General features: G+C 36.1%; 1 protein-coding gene and 1 pseudogene across 1 annotated transcript in view; one reads left to right on the forward strand and one right to left on the reverse strand.

The window, feature by feature from the left end:
- The first annotated feature begins 500 nt into the window (after positions 1–500).
- LOC114579871 lies at positions 501–979 on the forward strand (annotated as a pseudogene).
- A 2,453-nt stretch (positions 980–3,432) lies between these two features.
- Positions 3,433–27,930, reverse strand: part of LOC110100869 (endoribonuclease Dicer homolog 1) — a 34,822-nt gene continuing 10,324 nt past the window's right edge. The window contains exons 3-19 of the mRNA XM_020828581.2: positions 26,569–26,779; positions 25,930–26,324; positions 25,645–25,867; positions 24,950–25,122; positions 24,745–24,867; positions 12,918–13,078; positions 12,582–12,815; positions 12,361–12,511; positions 12,085–12,267; positions 7,176–7,337; positions 7,002–7,097; positions 6,279–6,904; positions 5,867–5,967; positions 5,574–5,773; positions 4,574–5,491; positions 4,304–4,468; positions 3,433–4,217 (exon numbers count right to left, since the gene is read on the reverse strand). Coding sequence (XP_020684240.1) covers positions 3,636–4,217; positions 4,304–4,468; positions 4,574–5,491; positions 5,574–5,773; positions 5,867–5,967; positions 6,279–6,904; positions 7,002–7,097; positions 7,176–7,337; positions 12,085–12,267; positions 12,361–12,511; positions 12,582–12,815; positions 12,918–13,078; positions 24,745–24,867; positions 24,950–25,122; positions 25,645–25,867; positions 25,930–26,324; positions 26,569–26,779 — 4,704 coding nt within the window. The 3' untranslated portion in view covers positions 3,433–3,635. The remainder of the gene's footprint in view (positions 4,218–4,303; positions 4,469–4,573; positions 5,492–5,573; positions 5,774–5,866; positions 5,968–6,278; positions 6,905–7,001; positions 7,098–7,175; positions 7,338–12,084; positions 12,268–12,360; positions 12,512–12,581; positions 12,816–12,917; positions 13,079–24,744; positions 24,868–24,949; positions 25,123–25,644; positions 25,868–25,929; positions 26,325–26,568; positions 26,780–27,930) is intronic.

A 27,930-nucleotide genomic window follows, 5' to 3' on the forward strand; every position in this document is an offset into this window, starting at 1 on the left:
GAACCCCCTTTTCTAATATTCATTTTTCCCAAATATAGTAATATAATCCATAGTATTATTATAAAAAATACATCTTTGACATTGCACCTCCATGTGGCCGTGTGTGATTGGTGCAACAAACATGTAGCTAGTTTTAGTTTTAGCTTAAAATAGCAAAAAAAATTATGATTTTGCATGTTTAAATCAAGGCCTCATTTTTTTAAAGCTAAATTTAGTCAATGCTTGCGCAATGTTTGGAGTTTTATTCCCTAGACGTTCAATGAGAGGTGCCAAAAATATATGATAAATAAAAAAAATATTTTTTTTTTCTAAATTTTAAATCTTAATCAATTATAACCTTGCTATAAATAAGAATGGGTCCTCAATTTTTTTACCGACATTTAAAACTTGAAGCAACGACTTTGGCATGGTAGAACGAGGAAGGCTAACGAGATGAAGAAGATGATAAGAATGATGGCTTCTGATGGAGAAGGAGGTGGTGGTGGAAGAGGCGGTAGCCGATGCAGTCTGAGATTATCCGTCTCATGATTGAAGACAATTGCACAGAAGATATCATTCCAATACCCAATGTCACCGCCTCCGTCCTCTCTAATATCTTTGATTACTGGCAAGAAGCACATGGACCTTCCTTGCCTGAATTCGAAGAGCTTAAGGACTTTGATAACAAATTCGTTGACATTGATACCGATGCCCTCTATGATCTCATCATGGTAAATAATTATACAGATTCAAGTATTTTCTTTTTTGTTATGTCCTTTGTTCCCTTATCATATATTTTTGTTCTTTGTTTAATGCTATCATAGGCATCAAATTATTTGGGAGTGAAAGACTTGGGTAGATTTGTATTTGCCAGAAAGTTGCAAATATAATCCGATGGAAAAGAGCCAGAGGAAATCCGTCAATATTTAAAATTGAAAATGATTTCACGCCCGAAGAAGAAGAAAATATCCGGAAGGAAAACTTATGGGCCTTCGAATGAACCGCTTTTGATGCTAAAATTTTTATTTTCTATTCAATCATACTGTTTTGTATTCATTTGTATTATTTTTCTATTCAACCAAAAATTTTCTATTTTAAGAAATTTTACTGTGGTTTTAATTTTAAAATTAAATTACGTCAAAATCTTGCTTGAATCTAGTTCAAAATCATCCGAACAAATTCAACAATAGAACCAACAGTTCGAGATCATGGACAAAGATAGCTCCAACTTTGTGAGAACATTGATGCACTTAGAATGAATGTATATGAAATTTTCTCTAGGAGCGAATCAAACCTATTGGAACCATAACAGCTTGTTTGAATTATTTCAAATGTGGAAGAGATGACTTGCTGTCATGCATGCACTATTTTTAACAATTGGTTCATTGACTACTAATAATATATTTTTTATTAAAATAATTTTATATTCATAGTCTCCGCAATAGTTTGATATAATTTTTATATTTATTCTGAAAAGATTTTGATCAGGACAACAATAATTGAATTTTGGCAAGAATGTATGTATGTAAATTACTGAAATAACATTTTTAATTTAATTACGGGAAATTTAAAAGATATTTTTGAAATTTTTGCAAAATAGTATTGAGGAAATGTAATTTTCTTGCAAACTAATTAAATATATTGAAGCCCCATAAATAGACAAAATTGTATTGCAGTTTAGGACATTTTTTTTTTTTTCATACAAACTAATTATAAGGGCATATCAAACTTGAACTTATTAATTGAACTGTAATGTTCATTAAACCATGAACTAATCATTTAAAACTTTTCAAATAAAGCAATATTTCCCTGTTTACTGTTTTTTCTTAATTTTGTTAGGCCTCAATTTCAGCAACTCTTCCATTTTATTGGGAAGAGACTCAATAGTTTAGTAGTACTGCCAGTATATTATTTTTTGTATTTTTGTTTGGGCGCGATTTTTTTATTGTTTCTTAAAACAGTTTATCAGTACAAAAATTTTATTTTTATACTTAAATAAACAGCAGCCATGCCGAAAATATTTTTCGTCGGAAATAAACCGCCAGTTTTAGTTTCCTACACGATTTATACCGGCGAAAAAAAAATCGCCGGAAAATCTCATTACCGCCAAAAATTCGCCCAGTTCTGCCAGAAAAAGCTGTCGGTAATGACGGATTTTCCTGTAATGTTTGCTTTTCATATCGTAAACACAATTTTTATTTGGCCATTAATTTTTTGTTGCTTTCAAAAAAAATTCACACTAGAAAATTACTTTCTATAATAATTTTAAAAAGTTATTTTTTCATAACAACTTTATAATGCAGTAAAAAAGTCATCCCAAACAAAGCCTAACTCATATTATGATTGCCTTTGAGGTTCTTTTTTTTGAACCGGATCTCTTACAGCACATTTATATGTTATTATATTATATTGCTCTAATTTTATCTTCTAGAGTTTCTGTGTCTTCTTTTTTTTTTCTTCCTTTGAAGGCTTCAAATTTTGCCAAGCACAACATATTTGATCCTGTGATCTCAATTTTCTCCAAAAGAATAATACATATGATTATTTTCGTGATTTTATCCGCTAAAGTGTGAAAACAAAGACTCTCTTTTATTGTTGGACAATGTGAAAGACATCCTTTCATAATTTCCTAAATAAATGAAAAAAAAAATGACGCGATGAGTTCATTAAGTAGTATTTATCATTCCATCACATGTTGTCCTCTAAACACAATTTTATATTTTATCTTAAGAAAATTGACAATTAGGCATAAATACAGTATTTCCTATTTCAAAACGCGAAGAGTAACTTCTTATTAGTGTTTGGTTGTAATGCTTACATGAAATTCATTTCCAGGCAACTCCATTTAGAGGGAGCAATTATTACGTCCGGTCACCTAATGTATTCATAAACCAATAATCATGCGCCACGTCACCTAAAACTCGATATTGAACACTCGATATTGCTCGGTATACATTCGGATACGTTCGAACTTAATCGGATGTAATAATTGCTCATTTCGAGGACAGTTTAGAAAGCTTTCTGTCGTCTGCTTTTCCATTGAAACTTTCGTTGTCAGATAATAAAAATTCAAAGAAGGCCCACATTCGTACGTTGGTGAAATAATATACTAATAAAACAACTACTTCATGTAAAATAATATATACATCGTATCAATAAGCTAACATATTTTTTATGTGCAATTTCAAGGTTTTAGCATAGTACTCAATTATATGAGAAGGCAACATATTATTTTTACTAACAAATATGTGGACTTTACAGCATGGATGTCTTTTGTCTAGTTCAAGCTAAGTTATTTTATGATAAAACTTCGCCCCAAATACTATCTACTTAAATTTCAGATATGAATAATTTCATTTTTCATAATAAAATTGCTAAAACGGGTCAACAATCCAACCAAATGAGACCTCAGTCTCAGTGATGAGCATTTTCCATCCAAAATAAAGGCAAACATAAGCCAAAAAGCAGATCTTTCACAGGCCAATTACATTTAAGTCATCTCATAATATTGATACATCAACGCAAAAAATTTCCATTACGTTTTCTCAGCTAGAAAAGCTCCCATGACAATGGAAGATTCCTCACAGCCAATTAAAAGCTTTTAGATAAGCAAATAGCCAGAAACTTTCAGTTAAAATGAAACACCAATTAAGCTTCTAATTTTCAGGATAAACTTTCTTCAGAAGCTCGAGAAGAAGAACTGCTGCAGAGTCCTTCGCCTTCTTAACGCTGGGCATTGGCTCCCCTATGCATTCATCAGTCCACCCACGATCTGTGGTGTTAACACGAACTGCGTAGACAAATCTCTTGGCATGCGCAGGGCCACCTTCATTTACACAGCGATAATGTGGCATTGGCCACTGCCTCCGCAAGCATATATCATTAAGAGCCTGCCTGGTAAATACTTGACCGTTATTACTCTTCTTTTCTCCATTATGGCCATCTTTTCTTAATTCATTCTCCTTGTCTTTCTCTTTCTTCTCCTTTTCTTCCTTCTCCTTCAGTATGGCTAGTACGTTTCTTGCTGCCAACTTCTGCGCCATTTTTTTCTGAGGGTTCTGAGCTGCTCCGATCTGGACTCCATCAATGAAAACTTCTACTGTGGCCAGATTACCCATGCGAGAAGCTTTGTATTCCAGTCCTTCTGCCTGTTGCTGGCAGCGCTCTTGGAGTTCTCTAACTGGATGCATAGGAAGTGTTTCTGGGGTCACCATAGGTTGCAGCAAAGGCTGGAAAACCTTGAGAAAGGAAAGAAAATTAAATCAGTTAATGATAACATAACAACAAGAGGATATAACGATAGGTAGAACATAAGAGCGCTGACCTTCCAAACAACTGAAGTATCAAGATCATTGTCTAGAAAAGTTGCACCAGCTATGGATTCAACAATGTCACCAAGAACTTTGGGAGCTTTGCAATCTCCCAGACCAAAGGAATTGAATCCAGGCTTTGACAGTTCTTCTTGAACATCCTTCACAAAGTCTCGAATCTGTAATGAATAGAGAATAATGCTTAAGCTCGTTAGATGATTGCAGTCATCATAAGAAATGGAATATGATCAGTTTACAAGAGAAAAGGATATGGCTGGACAGACCTGAGCCTCTAGAGCACTTGAACCATGGCGAAGGTGGAGGTGGAGCTTGTGCTTAACAGCAACACGGGCAAAGTTCTCATTATTAACCGCAGCAGCACGCAGGTCCGTAAGTCGTCCGGGAGGCAAATCAGTGTAGGTGAAGAAAAGATGCCGTGTTATAAGGTGATCCAACACAGCATCACCAACAAATTCTAGCCTCTGGTAACACGAAACACCAGCTGATGGCCTTGAGGCATGTGTAATGGCTTCAACCAAGAGACCTTTATTTTTAAACTTTACATTCAAAATGCCTTCAAGTGTATCAAAGTCAACAACCCTCAATATACTTTCAGGAATTGCATTTGGGTTTACAAACTGTAGCTCCTGAAGGTTAAATTCCACTTGAATTCCAATCCAGCGCATCAGATGGTTAACAGCATTCTTTCCACCGTCAACATAGTAAACTCCAATTAAGGCTTCCACAACGTCAGCAAGTGTTTTGCTAGAAAGTACTCTGTAGCAACTGGAGTCGCCATCGATCTCCCCATCTTCCCTGCCATTTTCTATAGAATCATCATCATATAAATCATTTTTTGACTCAGAGTCGCAACCATGAGATTCTTCACCAAACATAGATGAGTCAGATTCTTTTGTTTCTTCATCAAAGACAGGAAGCACACCAGGAGCAGCCCATCGGGACGGAGAAAAACGATCGGCCTGGATATATGATTGGAGACCTTTATTCAAAGCATAGTGATACAGGACCATGTTGCTCACCATCTGCTGCCTCATCCTCGTAAGCTGACCCTCATGTTTCTGTGGATATTTGAGAAAAAGAAATCTGCTAACCACCCATTTCAAATAAGCATCACCTAGCAACTCAGCCCTTTCATAGCAGACTGTCTCCTGACATGAAGCAGCTGTTAAAGCCTCCAATATCTGCACGACTTAGCATGTAAAGCCAATTGACCATAAAGCAGGAAATTATGCAGAGAAATAGCGTGAGAATTGGATACAAAACCTTGGCAGATGGAACAGGATAATTGATCTTTTCCTTGAGCTGAATAGCAAGAAGCATACTCTCCACCCTTTTCATGATTGAGGGTAATCTTTGGGCTCCTCGCACAAGACTTCCAGGAAGCGGGTGGATGAGGCATAGTTCAGGAGGTAAGAAAACATAGTATGTTTTGTCAAGATTTTCTTCAGATTCTCCCTCTGGTGCTACAGCATGAAAAAATTGAACCAAAAACAGTTCAGATCAACTGAAGCTCGGGTGTGTTGTGGATCAGAAATTTCAATCCAAATGTCACATACCTTCCGTATGTTCAAACCTTGGGGAAAGGAGATTCTTGCAATATGACACACCGCGTGCTCGTATCAGAGGTTGTTTTTTGTACATCAAATCCACCCCATACCTGAAATGGCAGATAATTTACCTTAACCAGAAGAAAAGCCAATTTGGTATTGCAAGATTTATCAAACCTTTTTTCTTTCATTGCACTTATTAACTAGAAATGTCGGTGCCTTTATAGAAGGAAACCAAGGAACTCAAACAGGCAGTAGACAACTACTTGATGTTAGAGAAGGGAATATTTCAGTTCTCCCATGAGCAAAAATTAGAGTATATGTGCAGGACATAGGAAAGCATGAATTAAAAATGTAGAATGAACATGGCAAAGAAGTTCCACTGCATGATAAAGATGGGAAGAAGATTTAGAAGTCTTACTTTTGCCTGTAATAGTCAGCATATGAACTATATTCCAAAGGCCCTAAATAGCCTTCCTTCCGGGGAAATGAATTCTCTGCATTCATATCAGGGCGTATAGAATCCACAAAGAACCTTTTCCCGGAGTGTGCAGCAGTGACAATCTTACCCAAAAGATCCTCTGCATCAATACAACAATCAGCCATATATAATTTGCCGAACCGATATCTATCATCAAGGAACTCTACAGATGGCCGGCGAGGAATCAACCCAGCTGCCTTTACAATATCAAATTGTGCCACAGCGCCCCTGATACCATATGTAGGGTGAAGTTTTTGTCCAAACGCCATACCATGACGTAGCTTTCCATATCCATACTCCCTACGGTCTCCTCCAAGAGTTCTCTCATTAGTACCAAGGTAGACATCTGGGCGCGCCCTCTGTAGTGGATTAAGCCAAGCATGAGAAGAGACTATACGTTCAATCTGAGCCCAATCAACTTCTTTTGATGCATCAAAATGTTTTGCGGCAATGACTGGGACAAAAAGATAGGCTTTAGAGGTATCCCAAGGAGTGGTTGAGGGATCAACATCCACATCAAGAACAATACTCATAAGTCTAACATGGAAACTCTTCAATGTAGCCAACTGCGAAATCATAATAGGTTAATGTAAGAAAGATTATATAGCTTCAGGCTAAGCCTTAATATGATTTATCATTAAAGACTAGAATAAAGACATCAACCTCAGTTCCTGTAATAGTAACAGGTCCTCTATAAACAAGAGATGCATTTGCTATCATAGTTCGAGCAACAAAAAGATCCATTGACATCGATAAGACCTGCCAAAACAAAGATTATTATAGATATTGAGGATTATCGTTGTGAAGATGAACAATCCACATCCCAACTAAGCAAACCTCTGCATCCAGCTCTTTGCCAAAAAGTATCGCGAAATCAGAAACCTGTGAGAGGAATGGGTCCTTAGAATTTCCAACATTGATAGATTTTACAGCATACATGTACAGCTGATATTCAGCTAAATCCTGGCAACCTTCTCTTCCATTTAAAATCCATTCCCCCTATAGGTCAAAGAAAAAACATCAATGATATAATAATAGACAGAACAATGCTGCATGTTTATCCACATTGAAGGAAAATGCAATTTAACACAATGCCAAGTTTAAGCTCTCATCTTCCAAAAAACCTCTATTTTGAAGACTCCATTCTTTTTCAGCCCAAGTGTTTTATCAGATTATTCTGGGAAATGGAGTAAAGATATTTTGTGTTTAAAGTTTACATGATGTAACAAGAATAAATAAATGTAGGTACATGATGCTACAACCCATATTGGTTTGCAAGTTTATGTTGTAGTTTATTTCTCTACTTCAAACACTAGAGTTCCGCATCACGATGGAGATAACTATATCAGAACCACCCTCTAATCAAATTAGGATAATCTTCCAATCTTCAAAATGTCTGCTCATAATTACTTACTGAAACCTGCCAAGTTAAATAAAAAAAGAAAGAAAAGGTCTGAAATATTTGCTTTTAAAAAGCACTTGTTGAGGACACAATAAATCATGAAGAAGCAAGCAGATTGGCATAGGAAGGACATCCAGTTCATTGTAGGGGAGAGGGTGTTCTTAAAACTACGGCCCTACAGGCAGAGGAAGGTCACCAACATGAGGAATGAGAAGCTTATCCAAAGATACTTTGGCCCATATCAACTTTTGGAGAAAATTGGAGCGATAGCCTATCAATTTGAGACTACCTCCAACGGCGACTATACATCCAATATTCCATGTATCATAACTGAGGAGAGCAATCGGGGATCAGGCAGCTACTGATACACTAACAGAAGACTTGGAGGTGATATTAGAATCACTGGAGTTGATGGGGGTTCGTCAGGGAGGAGAGGGGGATTAAGGAGGTTCTAATTAAATGGAAGAAGGTACCAGACTATGAAGCCACATGAGAGCCTTATGCGAGGGTGAGACATCAAGTCCCATCTATCCACCTTGAGGACAAGATGGTTCTTTGGGGGCGGGGTATTGATATAAACAGACTGGTTAAGGAGGGACCGGTTCAGCCAGCCCAACCCTTTGGCCGGCCCACTTATTACAGCAGACGCAAGCCTGCTACTGCCACCGGCCTCAAAGCCCCCCCCCCCCCCCCCTTTGGGGGGGGGGCCATTTGGGGTGGGGTCCACTTCCCAAAGGATTCTAAAGAAGGTTGTTTAGTCCTTTTGCATTATTTTGTTATTTGCTTTAAGTAGAGTTTGTATTAGGGTTATGGCATATTTTTGGTGGCTGATTTTTGTTTTGGGTGCTTATCATTCTTGGGCTCTAGAGAATTGGGAGAGATAGATCCTCCTCTCGAATAGACGATCAATTGTATCTTGGTAGCCGACCCCATGTAGTGGGATAAAGGCTTGATGTTGTTGTTATTGTTTCATCCAATAATACAAAAATATCTACTATTTTCTGATTTTTCCTGGAGTTTAGTGGAGTTTTCTCTCTGAAATCTACCAACATTTCCTATCACATAAGTGGAGAATCCTCCTGGAAAGAAGATGATGGTAGATGCTACAAAGAAAATGGAAATCAACCCAAAAATAAAAAGTTTGATCCCAAACATGACATATTTATAAGAAAAAAAAATGGATAAGAAAATTTAAAGATAAATTGCTGCAACTCTCTCTTTGTTGTATCAGCAATCTAGATAAGAAAACAACTAATCTTCTGGTCTAAGCTTATTCTCAAATATCACTAAATAAGCTTGGTTCGTCAAAATTCTCACATGCCCTCATCACAAATAAGAAGAAAATTACTGCTTGGATGATAGACTAGAGAGTGTTAGATTATATATAAGAAGACAAAAGGCTTTGTTATAATTGCAACTTGTGTCATGAAAATTCTAATGTCTGAATTGTAGATGGATCATCGTCAAAAATAGTCAAAATAAGTTCAAACATTCTCTTAAAAGATATGACACTTAACTTTTATGCTTATAATGTCTATCCTAAATTACAGTTAATTCTAAATCAGCACATTCACTCAAAGAAAAAAAATATGCTGTTAATTTCTCACCTAATCTTTATCACTTTTAAGGCTTGAAAATGGATAGGATGATTTATAAGAGTAACTTCTAAAGAACGATCTCGTAAGGCATAAGCTCAAGCTTTCAGAGCCCATATATTTCAAATTCTAATTACACTTCTAATAATGATTATGATGTCAAGCTTTGATATTATCATCTTGGATATACAAACTTTAATTGCCTTAAAAAATAAATTCCATCTCTATTCACCAATGAAAAATCAAAGAGATTTTAGTGTGAAATTCATCATCTAGCTAATACACTAATAATTCTCAACTCAACAAATGCTACAAATATTCACAATTATTTGATTTAGTCTATGTGATGTGAGGGGACCATCTAATCCCAAAAATGTCGCTAAAGCTAGAAAATTTATTTCATTCAATGGCAATCATAATCATCTCACTTAAATTTTCTTAAAGAAAGAAAAATATGAAGTGGAACGAATTTTTAACCATCCGCACCATTATTCAAACTTAATTTTAGTCTAAAATAAAAGTCATGAAAATCGACAAAGAGTAAAAAAAACATAGAATCAATCTTAAAAACTTATAGGTATCAAGGAAATATCCACCAAAATTTTTGTGTTGATATACCCCTCAACAAAATAGGATTGTTGAAAAGCAAAAATAGACAATTATTAAAAATGGCTACATCAATATTATCCTCCATAAATGTTTCTATATATCTTTTGGAGATAAGCTATCGAAATAGCTACATATTAACAGAACCCTCAGGTGTACCTAAATTTCAAACCCTTGTTCAAACCTTTCTCCATTCATTTTCCAAGACTATAATCTACTCCAAAAATCTTTGGATATTCAGTCTTCTTTTGCATTCATTCTCAATATCGAAGAAAATTAGACATTACATCCATCAAAATATTTGTTAAATACTCCCCAAATCAAAAAGGATATAAATACTATTCTTAGATTATTGAAACATTTATAATTCCATATAAATAATCTCCTTAACACAAATCCTATTACTCCAAACTTAAAATTAAGGGGAAGGAAGTTCAAGAATAAGAATTTTAAACTTGACATTTATTTGATCATCCATCATTCTCTTATCAACCCCAAAAAACAATGAACGATTTTCATTTCCTCTAATTGAACCAACTAAAACCACAAACTCTATCATCAGCTTATCAATATATTCAACCAACTGAGGTCATATACACCAAACACCCAACGCTTAAGATTACATGACCTATAAAAGTCTCACTTGGAATAAGTGTTGTTGTCACTTACCCTGATAAAATACAAATAATAAACAATGTTCATGAAGCTCTCAAAACCTCGATTGAAAGAAAACTGCAATGAAAGAAATCTAGACACTGGAAAAGATAAGTACATGATAAGTTTCTCAACTTTCACCACAAAATACCAGTTGGATGAATATAAATTTTTACAATCAAATATAAAGAATATGAGTGGATAAATTTGAGCCCTAACTTGTACCAAAGAGGAACACCCAATAATATGGCATTGATTATTCAGAAACTCTCTCCCATTGCCAAACTCAACACAATTAAAACTTTATTCACTCTAATGGAAAATTTGAACCGGCCTCCATATAAACTCCATATTAAGAATGATTTTCTTAATAGGAAGCTTAAGAATGAAGTATACAAGGAGATCTCAATTGGTTTAGAAAATCATAGAAACGACAATAAGGTATGCAAATTAAAAAAGCTTTATGGCTTCAGAAAATCTTTTCATGCGTGGTTTAGTAGATTCTCCAAATTGGGAAAAGTTGACGTCAAGCTGATCACACTTTTTTTAGCATTCACCTAAAGGAAACAAGTAAATTGTGACCGTATATGTAGATGATATTGTATCAATAAGAGAAGAGTTAATCAGGATAGATGGATTTCTAGTAAGAGAGTTTGAATTTAAAAAAAAATCCAAAATACTTTCTTAGTATAGAGGTGGAACAATCAAACTAAGGTATTGTTATTTCCCAAAAATATATTATTTATCTACTTCAAGAAAGATGAATGCTTGGATGTAAGCCAACAAAAACTCCAGTAGGCCCAACAAGTTGGCAAAGGTAGGTATCAACGCCTTATGGGCAAACTAATTCCTCTAATCCTCTCCCATCCGGATATTGGGTCCTTAATGGTGTTGTAAATATGTGTGACCAACCCTACTGAAGGCCATATGAAATTTATTAACTGCGTTCTAATGCACCTCAAGATGTCACCAAAAAATGACTTCCTATATTAAAATTCATCCAACATGAAAATCACAATTTTTACAAGAGCTGATAACTCTTAGGCAAAAGTACTTTGGATCAAAGATCAGCCTTTGTATATTGTACTTATGTATGAGAAAACCTAATTATATGGAGAAGTAAGACCAATGTGATCTCAAAAAGAAATGTTGAAACTAAATACAAGTAGTGGCATCTGGTATTTGTGAAGGAATGTAGTCACAAAAAACTGTTAAAAGACCAAACTATTAAGTGAAAAAAATTTTAAATTTATATTGTGACAACCATACTACAATAAGTGTAGCAAAAAATAACTTGTCCACCATTACAGTATTAAATACATTGAGATACACCAACATTTGATCTAAGATAAAATGAAAAAAAATAAATCTAACTAAATAATGTTCCAAAAAAATTCTCAAACAGAATATATCCTCACCAAGATTTTACATAGAATGAGTTTTAATTTTCAAAATGATATGTTAAACTATCACAAATATTGTCACTCACCTGGAGAATTTCTGCCACACCTTCAGGATAAAATTCTCTATGCCGTGAAGTCCCCGGAAGAGAATCACCTTCATCATTTTGTTCAATTTTCTCACCTTCCTCTCCAGCTCCCTTGTCTGGCAAAAGCGCATCAGTGAATGCTCCCATTTCATGTAGTTTCTTACAAGCAGCCAAACACACAGCCTGTGTAGAAAAGATTCGTTTTTTTATAAGACTGATCTAATGGATTTCTCCCGTACCAAAAATCCAAAACTCTGAAAGGCATCAAAACCATACTTGCTGTGCAAGGCGCATTGAAGTGCATGGAGGGCCCTCTAGCTTCTCAAATGCAGCATTGCAGGGAAGCTGAAGCTTGCATGAATATTCATTTAAGCCACCAGGTCTCTCATGCCTTTCCATAATGAACTCAGGACGAAGCAAGGAGTACCTACACCACATAGATGAGAAGATATATCTGCCTGATTCTGTTGATCCAGAAGTAAGCCAATAACTCTTACCTGTCACTTGGCAACTGAGAGCAATAGAAGTAGATAAGCCCAACAGCAGAATTTAAGCTCACAACAGCACCAGTTGATTCAACCTGGTAAATGGAGTCAGGCACAGCTTCTAGTGAAGAAAGTCTTGGGTTACCCTTAAGATGACTGATATCTGTCCTCTCTAAGGCTTCTTTTCTCAAAGTTTCCTCACTATTGCGAGCATTTTTTAAAAATGTCTCATGTGACAAGTTTCCCCTGACAAAAGCCATTCTGAATGTCAGAAAGCAATCTCCACAACATTCAAATATTTATGCACATTAAAAAGTAAATGCAGAGATCAAAGTATAACAATAGTACCTTTCAAGCATCAATATGTAGTCGGATCCAGGTTTCCTAGCACGACCTCTAGATTGGATATATGCCAAAACAGTTTTGGCGAGGTCAAATCTTATGACCACATTACACTGTCGAATGTCAAGTCCTTCTTCAGCAACACTTGTTGCCACCAGTAAAGTTACCTGAAAAATAAGCACAGAAGATTACAATCCTTATTTGTATATTTGGAAAGAACATGTAATGAGGACATCCGTGTAAGACCCAAGCAGGTATGCTTAAATTAATAGATAAAATGATTTACTAAATGTCTGTATCTTTGTAGAAATTCAAATGGATGAATAATAAATTGTTTGTTACTGTTAAATAGATTAATATTAAATATATAAACTTAGTACTAAATGTCTGTTATAGTAATATTAACAGATAATAGGATTTTTACAGCGGCTGAGAACAAAGGCTGAAGGGATTTGTGGCTGTGAAGGAGCATTGAAGTCAGCATTTCTGAGAGTTTCCGAATATTGTGAGATCGGCACAGTACAGGATTTCCTATAGCAGTTCGGCACAGTGCAGATTTTCAGTAGATTTCGGCATAGTGCTGAAGGAAATTTCTTGTGGCTGTGAAGGAAAGGAAAACAACAGTACAGGTAAGTGAAATGGAAGTAATTAGAACTCTGTAACCAAGATTTGGATGTGATTAATGTGAAATTGTGTAATGAATTGTTGATGTAGAACGGAGGGGGCCAAGAAAAACGATGGGGACATTGATTTGAGGAATTAAAGACTTGCCCATATGAATTTTAATTGAGGAAAGATTTTGAATTAAATCCTAATTAAAAGTCAAATGAGCATGATTTGAGGGGGCTTCCTTAAATAGGTTTACTAATTTAGGAAGTAAAATTCAAATTCAAATTCAAATTCAAATGAGCATGAATTTAAATAGCTTCCAAAATTAAAGGGAGCTAAATTAAGAAGGGGTTTAATTGGGAGCAATAGTGGGGAAGAATTAATGGGAGGAGAGAGGTAGGGAAGATTTCAAATGGTTGTTGACCTCTGAAGCATATGAAAATAAAAAAAATGCTTAAATGATTACATACCTGCCACTGCCCATACCCGAATCGCTGCTGAAATCTCGTTGCAACTACAGTACCTGATATCTGCAGCGGCGCCAAAGAAGCATTGTATCACGCGTGCTCTGCCAGCTCTCGCTCTTCTTGTTAAAAACCAAATGAGATGGAGACTTGGCCTCCAGTTCTTGCTCACACACTCAAGTCCCGTGAAACTCCTCTCGGTTTAATGCGATTGAACCCCGAAACCTCACAACTCGACAAAGATTCCTCAGCTTTCGTGAACCCTCCGATCTCCACAGCCTCTTCCATTCGCAAGCCGAAGTCAAAGCCGCAATCCCACTAGACCTTTGCCTCTAAGCCGGTCAAACCTCACCAAGCCAGCCCTTTTCCTTCCACCCAAACTCCAATCTCCCGAGTCTGACGCCCAGATCAAGCTGATATTAGCCAAAACCTCCTCCCCATTCATCTCTACCCATACAACCGCAAATACCCAACCCTTTCCGCCTCCCTATTTCAGAGAGAGAGAGAGAGAGAGAGAGAGAGAGAGAGAGAGAGAGAGAGACCTAACCTTTGCTCCTCCAACGTTCCCTTCCTCTAGGTTCGGAAGCTACAACATTTTGAGTAGAAGCAATAACGTGAGACACTCATTGTGAAGGCAATGTTCTCCCTTTCGCGAGCTGCTGCGACCAAATCCCTAGCTGAATCCCTTAGTCCGATCTCCAAGCCCAAATGAAGCCCTAACCAAGAGATCCCATCGTTTCTTCTAAGTCCCACTCCTTCCTCTCCACCAGATCTAGCGGCAAGCAAGGCCTTCAGTCGACCTCCTCACCCGATCTCCCTCAGTCACAAAATATAATAGGGTATATTAGGGTTTTACTTATTACTTGTTTATGTTAATATGGATGATTATAACTTATTACTGTTATTGTTATAATTATTATTATTATAATTGTTAATGGTGTTAATATTAACATTAATTATTTATTAGTATTAATATTATTGTTAACAATAATATTATTACTAATAATTTTATTAATGATAATATTATCATTATCAATAATAATAATAATAATAATAATTCCATTATATGTGTGTGTGTTTGTGAGAGATAAAAAAAAAAGAAAGAAAAAGAAATCCAAAAAAAGAAAGAAAAAGAAATCCAAAAAAAAGGAAGAGAGATTCTGTGTTTTAATTTTCATCATCGCCTCCACACCACCCCGATGTTCGCCAAGCTATAAATCCTCAAACTTGGAAAAATCCATCTCAGCGCTTGCAACGTGGCGAACAACCACCCATGCGCGCTTTTCTTAGCATGGTGGGAGGAAATTCGTCGCGGTGCTTCTGGCGAGGCAGGTAATCCCCTCCAAAAGCCCTATTTTCGGTGTTCGTTGCGCGCCAAGGGACCACCCATGCACGCTTTTCTTAGCGTGGTGGGAGGGAATTTGGTGCGGTGCTTACAACGAAGCAGGCAATCCCTTTGTGTGCTTTTCTTAGCATGACGGGGCAATAAAGAACTTCTTTTTCAAAAAAAAAAAGCTTTTAAAAAATCCATGCACGGCTTTCTTGGCATGGTGGATGACAAAAAACTACGGTTGCGGTGTCTCACAACACCAACCGTGCACGTCTTTCTTGACGTGGCGGGTAGGTTGCCTCTTGGTTTTTCTCCTAAATGGGTGAGACACGGGGAGGCTGCCAAAGTTTTGTCTGAAATAAGACAAGGACTTGAGAACAAAAAATGGGGCTTGGACTTAAGATTAAAGTTGAACATAACTCAAATAACAAATGGCTTGAACTTGCAAAATGAAAAAAAGAACATGATCTTGGACATTTGAACTCAAGAAAAGACTTGAGTCGGACCACAGGGAACTCGTACAAAGAAGGACAACGAATTGAACTTGAATGACATGAGCTTAAATTTGAAGTATGCATTTGTGGACATTGAACTCAAACTATACAATCTTAACTAGAACTTGAATTTGAACTCGAATTGAACACCCACTCAAGCTTGAATAAATATTGAACTCAAGAAAAGACTTGAGTTGGACCACAAGGAATTTGTACAATGGAGGACAACGAATTGAACTTGAATGACATGAGCTTAAATTTGAAGTATGCATTTGTGGACATTGAACTCAAACTATACAATCTTAACTAGAACTTGAATTTGAACTCGAATTGAACACCCACTCAAACTTGAATAAATAGATATAAGTGATTGAGTTCATAATTGATAAATGACAATCATCAATAAGATGAAAATGGATACATATAAAATTTGTAAGCCAAGGGATTTTGCAAGTGTCATTCACTTAATGATAATGATGATGCCATTTGATTTTCAATATAATCTTCATGCAAATGACGATGGTTGGATCGTAGATTCATCCTAATTCATACAAATGGTAGATAATTTTGATCATCTAACTAAATATCCATGAATGAACAAGGGTCTACAAATGAGGTCCAAGAGCCTACAACAAACGAAGATTCTTATGAGTACATGCAAAATACATTTAGTGAAGATATAGTTGGTTTACAAGCATGAATGATGCGCAAGTGAACATATTAGCTTGCAACCAATAATGGTGGATAGATTGTGAATGCAATAATTTTCCTTTAATCAACATCAATGAGCTAATAGGAAACTTCTTTCATCCACTAGCAGCTTATCAATGACTTGATTTGTCAAAGTGTACCTAAGAAGTTATTCAAAAGTATGCATCATGTCACATACAACGAGAATTATGACTTCTCTCCAATCAATGACCATTAACTCGTAGATGAATACAGTAGTTATCTACGAATGCTAAAAGTCAACATCCAACGAACCTATTGAAATTGCTTGCAAGCAATAATGCAAGGCTTCCAATAAATATTAAAGGGTACTATTGCCTGTAGAAATGCAAACAATGAGCGAGGATAATCAATACAGATATGTGATCCACTTGCAAATAGATGCATGAGAATATCTTAGCGAGTGCTACAAATCGTATATCGATGATGGAAGCACCAATATCAGTCTTGTAAAAAGATGTAGCAGTCCCCGCAAATGCTCATCGTGTAGTAAATGGCAAGTGCTAGCATCAGCTAACAATGATAGAGAATTTACCATACACACAATGTGCCTACGAATGCTAATCAGCAATAGGCAATGGATGTTACGATATCCTTATAGTTAAGGAGCATGTGGTGGTCAGCAAATATACTAGTCACCTACAAGTTTAAGCGTGATGATATATGGCAAAAGTAAATGTAAGTTCATATGAGCTGTTGTAGGAAACCTGTTATGCCATTCATAGACAAATGCAGAAGAGTTCCATCAGATGCAAGCTCCTACAAGTCGTGGTAGGAGAGCTGTCATACACACTACATATCATCTATGGGCAAACATCAAAGCACTACGACAAACATATGACTCCTACGAGCTACAATAGAAGATTCCTATACATCCAATGTACCACTAACAAGCAAAATGCAGAATAACTACAGCAAATTCAAATGCATGTAGTCAGTTCCAGAAGACTTGTATGCAATGCAATGACCACAATGCAATGACCACGAACAAAAACATCGTGTGAATGCATTTACAAATTTAAAGCAGGAGATTAGTTAGTCAACTACAATCTACCTGCATAAATCATACTAGTGCACGACAGTCTACCTGTACAATGCAACAAACAACTCAATTTAGAAGCTGTTATAGCACGCCACCGGATCCGCAACATTCATGCAAGCGGACAGAAGGCGTATACAAGCTTCCAAGTAGATCATCACATTCAGATGATCAATGATAAACATTCAAAAATACCCACACACGTGCACCGTAGTTTGTATATACATAGGTACACAAAAGGGGTAAGTGCAATCCAAACACCTACATGAATCCCGGTGAGCGTGTTATTGGTACACACGTGACGTCTAGGGATGTTGCGCGGGTCAGTAAATTTGAATCAGATACTCCTAAGTAGGTAAATAGGAGTCGATAAGTTTCAACAAATAATCATAAAATGCCCCTAAACACCTACATGGGCCTCGACGAGCGTGTTATTGGACACACATGACATATAGGGATGTTGCGCAGGTCAATAAGTGAATTCAAGTTCGAACTTAATCCTTCTATATGGGTCAATAGGAGTCGACAGGGTTCGAACCATCAAATAAATATACGGTGGCGGCGACCGTATTATTTGTTTTAATACATTCATATTAGGCCTTCAAGGCATATAACAATGATAATTCACTAATAAATGCACAAAGCCTACGAAACCCGATCCCCTATCGGCAAGTTGATAGGGTCAACAAGGTTTAATCAAATAGAAATGATCTCATACACCCCGATGATGGCCGTGTTGAATGCAGATCTCAACCGGAGGAGTTAACTCCAAATATTTCAAATTCCTCTCAAATACCCATCAAAATTCAAATTCCACAAAAGCCAAAATCCCAAAATTCCCAAAATTCCAAAAATTCAAGAATATTTAAAATTGAAATCCAATCATTAGCCACCTAAAGTAAAATCCATCCACCCTCCGCAACAGTTTGTTGGGGTAGACAAGTTGAAAACCACTTCAGCTCACATAGAGTTAAATGTCTGGTAGAAAATATCACTATGATCTATTCTCAAACAATCTCCTGCCAATAAGGATGTGGTACGTGTCCTCTAACCGGCGATTTTGCCGTCAAATTGCACCGCATGATAAACGGTTATGACCCAGGGCCTTCTGAACCGAGTGTTTTTGCGGCCAAATGACACCACGAAATACTGATTATGGCCAGAGCCAATACGCTTTTTAATGACATCAAATCCTTGAGATATGAATCAACAGGATATGATCGATAGGGCACAAAGCCTTTCTGCTAGCTAAGGTGGATTCAAATTTATCCCCTTAGGCAAATATAAATCCCAGGTCTACAAGGTCCCCATGATTGCCGACAAAGATCCTTCTATCAGGTTGGGTCGACTACCTCCTCTGACTAAGTAGACCAGGACCACGATGGCCCGAGATGACTGAACCATGGGATCTTGATCGGGTTCATCATCCATTCCCCCACAATCCGCTTTAAGTGCAAGATGGTGAAATTTTTAATTTTAAATATCAAACTTTCCAAATTCTCCAACATTCAAACTCTTCAATTTTCAAACTCATGCTGCTACTATATGCTAAATGCACGTATCTTTACGTATCTGATTGACGAATAGCATTAATCAAAAGTTCTCTCTCGTGATCGGGAGGGGTAATTAACTATAGGGGCTTGTACCTATAGGAAACCGGAACTTAGATCATAAAGTTCTCGCAAAATGAGAGTGAAATCTCTGGGTAGTGTCTTATCTACAAACCCATCTGCCCTTCCAAAATTTACCCCGGAACTTAATTCGTTAAAACATCCCCCGAAAGAAAAAGCATTAGCGGACAGAGGCCGGGGCCAAATTTTTGGAGCCCACAATGGTTTCCTAAATAAGATCAATTAAAAAAAAAGATTTATTACTCATATCTCTTTCAATTTAAATTTAAAAATAAATTGACTTTAAATTGATTCAAAATTGAATTAATTATTTGAATTTAAATTGAAAGAGATATGAGTAATAAATCTCCTTTAATTTAATCGATCTTATTTAGAAAACCTTTTGAAATCTTCCCTACCTCTCTCCTCCCATTAATTCTTCCCCACTATTGCTTCCAATTGAACCTCTTCCTAATTTAGCTCCCTTCAATTTTGGAAGCTATTTAAATTCAAACTCATTTGAATTTGAATTTGAATTTTACTTCCTAAATGAGGAAACCTATTTAAGGAAGGCCCCTCAAATCATGCTCATTTGACTTTTAATTAGGATTTAATTCAAAACATTTCCTTAGTTAAAATTCATATGTGGGCAAGTCTTTAATTCCTCAAATCAATGTCCCCATCTTTTTTCTTGGCCCCCTCCGTTCTACATCAGATGTAAAATGGAGGGGTCGGCTAAAAGAGAGGAAAAAGGGAAGGCGTCCACATACGTTGAATGTGTCCACATACGATGAATGTGGACTTAAGGAATTTCCAAACTTGAATTATTAAGATAAGAAAGGGGAATAATTAAAGGTTAAAAAAAAGACAAAACCGCGAGCCTTGGACTCTTCCGAAAACTAAAGTGACGGGTGATACGTTGCCCTTCTCCAAGGGACTTCAAGCCACAAGCCCGAACACATCATGCGGCTGGTGAAAACTCCAATTCATTCCCATAGGAATCTCACAAACGTCCTCCAAAAAGAACACAAGTGCATAACACAAATTTTTATTATAATTTCATCATCCCTAATACAAGAGAAGTGGCCTCTATATATAGACCTCAAAAGAAATTAAAAGACAATTTTTTCCCCTAGGCTTACATAAGACAAGACTCTTAAATAAAAAGGGTAAAAAAGAAAAAAATGCAAAATTAAATCAAAATACAATTAATAAACTAAAATAAAACGAAGTGATCTTTGCCGTCGATCTTCGACCCTTCCTTTGAATATCATCCATCATCGGATGTCTGCATCATTCTCCCGGGGTGGAAAAGAGCTCGACTCCGTCGAGTTCGAATCCCAGGCTACCATGCTCTGATACCAAATTGATGTACAACGGAGGGGGACCAAGAAAAAAGATGGAGACATTAATTTGAGGAAATAAAGACTTTCCTAAATATGAATTTTAATTAAGGAAAGGTTTTGAATTAAATCCTAATTAAAAGTCAAATGAGCATGATTTGAGGGGGCTTCCTTAAATAGGTTTTCTCATTTAGGAAGTAAAATTCAAATTCAAATGAGTATGAATTTAAATAGCTTCCAAAATTAAAGGGAGCTAAATTAGGAAGGGGTTTAATTGGGAGCAATGGGGAAGAATTAATGGGATGAGAGAGGTAGGGAAGATTTCAAATGGTTTCCTAAATAAGATCAATTAAATTAAAGGGGATTTATTACTCATATCTCTTTCAATTTAAATTCAAAAATAAATTGACTTGATTTAGAAACTTTCCAAATATAATTCAGGTTAAATTTGGAAAGAATTCAAATTTGAAATTGATTGAATTGATTCTCTTCCCAAATTTACCATGATTAATTTTAGGAAAGTAATGAAGGCTATGAAAATTTAGATCCAAGGGGAGGGGGTGGTGTGGCCGGCGATTTGGAGGTTTGTGCTAGGGTTAGGTGGCTGTGGGTTTTGGGATTGGGCTAGCCGGCGATTGGGGTGGGGGTGTGGAGAGGAGAAACGATAACTTGTGGTGGAGAGGTGATGGGATGAGAAAATGGGCACCTTGGCGGAGGGCTTGAGGAGGTGGCGGTTTAGGAAACCGTGAGCCTTGGACTCTTCCAAAGACTGACGGGTGATGCGTTACCCTTCACCAAGAGACTTCAAGCCACGAGCCAGGACCCATCCTGTGGCTGGTGGAAATTACGATTCCCTCCATAGGGATTCTCACTAACGTCCTCCCAAAGAATAAAAGTGCAAAACAAATTTCTTTTCTTAATAATCCATCATCGGATGTCCGCATCAATTGTAGTTTGAGATAGTTTGCAAACAATTTGAGAAATCGGTGAAAAAAGATTTAGAGAGAATTAAATGAGGAAGATTCTTTAGGATCTATGCAAAGGGGAGGTTACGAGTTAAATAGTAATGTTAGTATAAATGAATTTTGTACAAAGTTATTTGAATTATAATTTATGGAACCTAGAGAGAATTAAAATTGTGTAGGTTACTTACAATCGAAGAAGAGTGCGAGATGGAGTTGAAAAGATGAATATTCAAGGAGGTAAGTAATGTATTCATATTCAAATAGAATGACTTTCAATTATAATCATGAAGGTTAATTTTGAATGCATTAAAGTGAAATGTTCTTAAACTTGTTTAATGTATAGAAATGATTTTTCATTAAGTCTCCTAGTATAAACAACCATATATATAATTTAATCAGGTAAGTGTAAAATAAGATTTTTTTTTAAGTTAATCTAAATGTTTTCCTATTTGATACTATTTTAGAAAGATGTTAATTTCCTTGCATATGGTATGCATTTTAATTATATATCGATTATAACAGAAATGATTTTGAAAGCATGCAACAACTTACGTATGACTTATGAACACTGAAAAGTTATTGAATATCAACGTAAAAGTAAAATTTGATTGAATATCAATGTAAAAGTAAAGTTTGATTATAAATGATGAATAACTTACAAGTATAGGTGGGATAAAAGGGTTCTCATATGTGAGACTACATTGCAGGTGGGGCAAAAGAGACCCCAGAAAATATGATACATGCATAACAGATGGGGCAAAATAGACTCATAAAGAGGCAAAATGGACCTATATGTATTTCAATGAAGATAATACCAGGTTACTTGAACTCCATTGAATAATGCTATTAAAAGTATAGCCAAATTTTTTACAGATTAAAATTGATATTCAGTGTGAACTTCAAAAGAAGTAAAGAATAATTTAATTATGATTTACGATATTTTCAGTGATGATTTCGATATTTTGATTTATTCCTATTATTGTATTTTTGTAATTAATTTGTATAATTTATTGAGACTCATAGCTCACCAGTATTTTCTTATTAACTATTGTTACAGGAAAGGAAAAGAAGAAGATTGTGGCAAATTAATTTATGCAAGTTATTTGTTCTTTTATGTTAAGGTTATCTTAGTTAGGGAGCTTCTTTTGAGGTATGAAAACATTTTCGAAATAGATTTTATTTGGATTTTCTTAGTGGCTTGGTAAGTATGTTTATTGAAGTTTTAATTTATTTGTTACTTCCATTGATGTATCAATTGAAAAATGGTTGGATGTTTTATATGAATTTCTAATGTGAAAAAAAAAATTGTATTAAATGTTATGAGAAAGGAAAAATAGTATGTTATGTATGTTACACTCTACAGTACTATTAAGGGTATTGTGGGGTGTTATAATCAGACCATGGAAAGTTTATAAGAGGAAGGGCTGGAGAAATACGGCTACGATCAAATTACTCTATTTTTGAGCATTTATTTGTATTTGATTTATTATGTGTATTCTTTCACTTTTACTCTCGCTTGAGGGAGTACAGGAGTAAGTATATGTGATCTCAAGGGGCACTTTTGTCATTTGATGTTTTATTGTATTTTGTCTATTTATAAGCCTCGCCTCCCCCTTGGGAGGATGATGATGATGACAAATGAAAATTTCTGCACTTTATGTTTTTGTACGTTTAAGATTTTTTGTGAGAGCTCATGTGAAGTCTCTAAGTGAGGGCAAAGCAAGACTCATCAGCCGCAGGAAGCATCCGGGCTCAAAGTTTATCGACATCGCCATCTCCCCCCCCCCCCCCCTTGGCCCATTAGGCTCATCATCCTCACATCCAACCCCAACCGAATCATCACCCATAACTCTCCCTAGCCGATACACCACAACCCTTTCCTCTCTTCCTGACCGCTGTCTCCCCTTTGCTAATGGCCGAAACTTTCATGACCTTTTCTCCCCACTCTCTCTCCAAATTGATCCTCCATTTCCTAAATTAGCCTAGCTTAACTTTAGGAAATTTGAATTCAAATTTGAGTTCTAAATTAGCCTAGCATAATTTAGAAAGGAGACTTAATAAGAATTCTTCATTTAAATTTCAGATTTATTGATGGGGATACCTTTCCAAAAATAATCCAACAATTTAGGTAAGGAATTCAAGGCTCAAATTTGAATTCTCCTAAAAGTTTTGAATTGTGTTCCTAAATTATTGAGCTATATTTGGAAGGATATCCCCATTCGCAAATCTAAGCATTTATTGTAAATCTAAATTAAATCCTATTTCATTAGCCAATATGTTGTCCCCCCTCCCCTATTCTCATTGATCCTTACCAGAATTATACAAAACTTTTGGACATAAATCTTGAACCCAGGTTTATGCTATTTGATGTCCCATTGTTTTGGATGCCATCTAATGATGATTGTTGCTATTTCCCTGCTATCAATTGCTTGTTATTTCTCTTCTGAGTCATCCCAAGGACAACTATCAACTGGTGATACACAAATTCGGCCATTTTCCAAGTCCAATACCCGTTGATCCTGAGTTCGGCAACCACATAGCTGCTGTCCAAATTTCCAGCGACAACAGAACGTTGTCCAAGCGTGTGAAAGGGATTCGTATTGCTGTCCTTCCCATCGAGACAACCATATAACATCGTCATGGCTTAGTATCTTCGTCCTTACGGATAAACTCCCCCCCCCCCAACACATCTTTTGATTCCTCCTCAATTGTGGCATCGTTTTATTGTGAAAACTTATCTGTGTAGCCCATACCAAGAGTGTCGTGTGAGTAGGTCTTTGTAGTGACTAATCTCTTTGTTAATTTGGGGATTGTTTCTGAAACATCACGTGAGAATGATATTAACTTATTTGATTATCTATTGGTCCTCCTATTAGCTTGTGATTGAATGCTTAAACTTGATTACCCTCTTGCATGATGAAGTCATTACTTAATTTCATTGTGAATTAATAACTTGTAAGCTCTGTTAAAGTATGAGGAATTTATAATTCACTGTCACCTGCATATCTAGTTCTACATCAACATGTCATATGAAAAAACATTAATAATAATAATTCCTTTGTTACTTCAAAAACCTGCAGCATTGTAGTAAGAAAAAACCATCATTACATTCTAACGAGAATGAATCGCAAGAAATTAAGAGCTCATAAGATGCTATAGAACAAGAAAAATTAAAAAAAAAAAAAAAGAAGGGAAGAATAAAGTGCAAAAAAAGCCCTATGTTCTAAATATAAAGCATCAATATACATACTCGACCATCACGAAACTTTGAAATTGTGTCCTGCATTTGGCATGTCCGCATTTCTTGATTATTGTTGTGCCCTATCAAGCTGGCACATCTTATGAAACTTAGAGATGGAAGCTCCAATAACACCTGCATTGTACATAACAAGATAAATTGGCCTGACAAATTTATAGAAGTGAGTTCTGCAGCTAGAATAGACAACATTAGTTACTTTTGGAAGAACAAGTGCAGCAACAACACGCTCCACAAAGATAATAGCACGAAAATCTTCAGTCTGCTGATACTTGAGAAGTATTTTAATTAATGCCTGAACCTTAGGAGTAACTTTGCCATCTGCAACAGCAGCTCCTATAATGTTATCGACATGTTCACCACCAGAGACAGCTGGAAGCATAAAGTACATGGAAAACCAGAGTTAATAAGTTCGACCTTGCAATTGTAAGCATTTTTAATTGGAAGAATACTTAAAATCCATCTGTATCAAATATCAAACCGCAGCAAAAGTTTAAGCCAAATGAACCATGCTAGAGATTATTGTACTAGTTATAATCTTACCAACAAAGATCTACTCATGCTTCTACTACATGAAACTGCATTTATATAGCTACAGTCAAAGGTAACTAATTCTGTCAAGTCTTTACATGAAGAAGATCTGCACTTCTTAAAGTCAGTAAAATGGTCAGTCAAAATGGCTCCAAACCTAAAATTTTAAAATTATAAAGCAAAACCAACATTTTGCACACTCTAAATCTGTATGAGATGGTTGACTATGCTTGAAGTTTTTATCGGAAGCAATCAGCTCAGTAATGAGATTGTTAAAAATAACATGCAATCTCATAAAATGATTAAATTTTACAAATAAGCTCAACATGAACTGAACAAAAGAAGGCCATGAACCGAACTAACCATGACTATTTAGCAGCTCTCCCTCTTCAATGTCATCAACAGAATGTACATCTGTATTGTTTATAATTGTAGGATTATTACAATCATTAATTACGGCGCCCTCAGATAACTGGCATTGCAATAAAGTAACAACTTTTTTCAGATAAGATTCTTGAAACTTCACATCAAGCTGGTAATTCGCCCTCTCATCATTTTGCAAAGCAGTTAAAAATGAATGTGCAACCTGAAAAGGCAGATATTAACATAGAATTTAGTTCTAAGAATAGAACTTTCAACATCCATTACCTTGTAAGCACACCACTGGCCAAGTTCGGCCAATGCATAGTTGATGGCCCTCAATTTTTGAATTAGATTAGCAGCACCGTCACTTTCAGTTCTTTCAGAAACACCATAAACAAGACGGAGTTCTTCTTTGGATCCAGCATCCCTGGCTCCCATAAATTGCCATTTGCTTCTTCTAGAACTGGAACGTGCAGCTTCTTCTACAGCAGCTTCCATAAGTTTTATCTGCTCATGAAAAGACCACAAGCTAGCTGCTTTGTCATAATGCACAACAGTTTCCAATGGCGTAGGGACATGCTTTTCTAGTTCCCTGCGATCTTTGACAGTACAAACTATGGAGTCCAGTTTGCTTTCAAGATTTCGAATCTTGATAGCACAATCTTCTTGGCTAGAGACTCCTGCAGAGAAAATCACACCCGAATTGGTGATTCCAGAAAAAGCACAGCACTAGGTAACACAAGCGCAAACTAAGGCTTCATTTGGGACGGCTTTCTTATTGCTTCTTCTTAAAACAGCTTTTTAGTAAAAAAAAAAATTAATTGTTGAACTAGAAAGCTACTTTAAGAAGCAGCAACAAAGCCTAAAAGAATGGATAAAACCAAATAGCTAATGCATGACAAACTAGCTAAAGAGGCACCCTACCCTTCAAGTTGACTGGAGATGCTGTCATACCAAAAACAGCTGGCCTTTTCTCCTTTGGAGTTGTATGATAAAACTCTGACATTACCAACGAATATGGATGTTTTTTAACTGCGTGGTGGCACTCATCAAGAATAAGAAGATGTATGGAATCCATTTTTATTATACTATGCCTGAGAATGTTTAACAAAATTTGAGCAGTCATAACAAGAACCTGCAGCAAAAGCATTCATCAAATTGATTCTTCAGGTGTTAGTGCATGCCAGAAATAAAGTGTTCATGAGAAAACTAATTACCAATAGCATGTTCCTTCGGTTATACAAGAGTTCTTCATTAAATAGAAAAATCTTACACTTGTAATTGAAACAATAATCACAAGTAGAAATATGCAAAGCACTTTATAAAGAAAAGTAGCAAACGGTTGAAGACTCAATGGAAGCAAATAAGCAATAATTATTTTATCAAGTCCATACATGGAAACATGAAAAGACCTTTTTCAAATTGTCCCCTTCAAGTAATATAGTTCCTAATGGTTAACAGCAGTATACAAAAAGTAATAAGTTTATACTAAATTCTAAGAAAAAAGAAATTTACTATGACTATCAAGCATCTATGTAGAAATAAACTATCGAAATAGCATTTCAACTATGCTTAACACAAATCTATATTCATTCATAAAAAATAAAACAAGCATCTAGAAGTCATTGAAGAGGAGAACGTTAAAGAAGACATCAGAATTTTTTGTATGCAGTCAATGTATTAATTTAGCAGTGAGAACTTACATCACACAATAGCAAGAATTGAAGATATAATGTTAACCAAGAGGCTGTCAGTACATAGTTTCGAGTTAATCACCTTGCCATGCTGCTAGATTAATCAATGGATGGTTCAGAACAAATGGTCCAAAACCTAATCCAATAAGCGAGCTACAAAAGATTTATGGACTCAAATAGACCTACAACCATTCAAAAAGGAACCCACATCAAGTATAGTGACCAAATCATCAAAGGAGTCATATCAAGTACATCATCAAACAAAAGAGTGGCACAAGATGCCTCAATGCATTCAGATTTTACCTGTAGGTTTGAACATGATCATGTTTCCAAAATTAAGAAGCTATTGGGGCGATGGCGATCCTAAGTTGAGGAAGTTGAGAATGCCAATATTTGAAGCGGATAATGATATAGGGGGGTGTACCAGGTGGAGGCTTCACAGTGAATGGATTGAATGAGGATATGGTTACGGTTGTAGGGCTATGTCTAGAGGTAAAAACCCTAGCTTGATTCTAGTATACGATAGCATGGCCACTGACCGAGCAACTAAAAAAAGATAGTTTTAACTGGAGGGAAGCAACAACACAGGCCT

The sequence above is a fragment of the Dendrobium catenatum genome, unplaced genomic scaffold (genome assembly GCF_001605985.2).
Source record: "Dendrobium catenatum unplaced genomic scaffold, ASM160598v2 fragScaff_scaffold_672, whole genome shotgun sequence".
NCBI lineage: Eukaryota > Viridiplantae > Streptophyta > Magnoliopsida > Asparagales > Orchidaceae > Dendrobium > Dendrobium catenatum.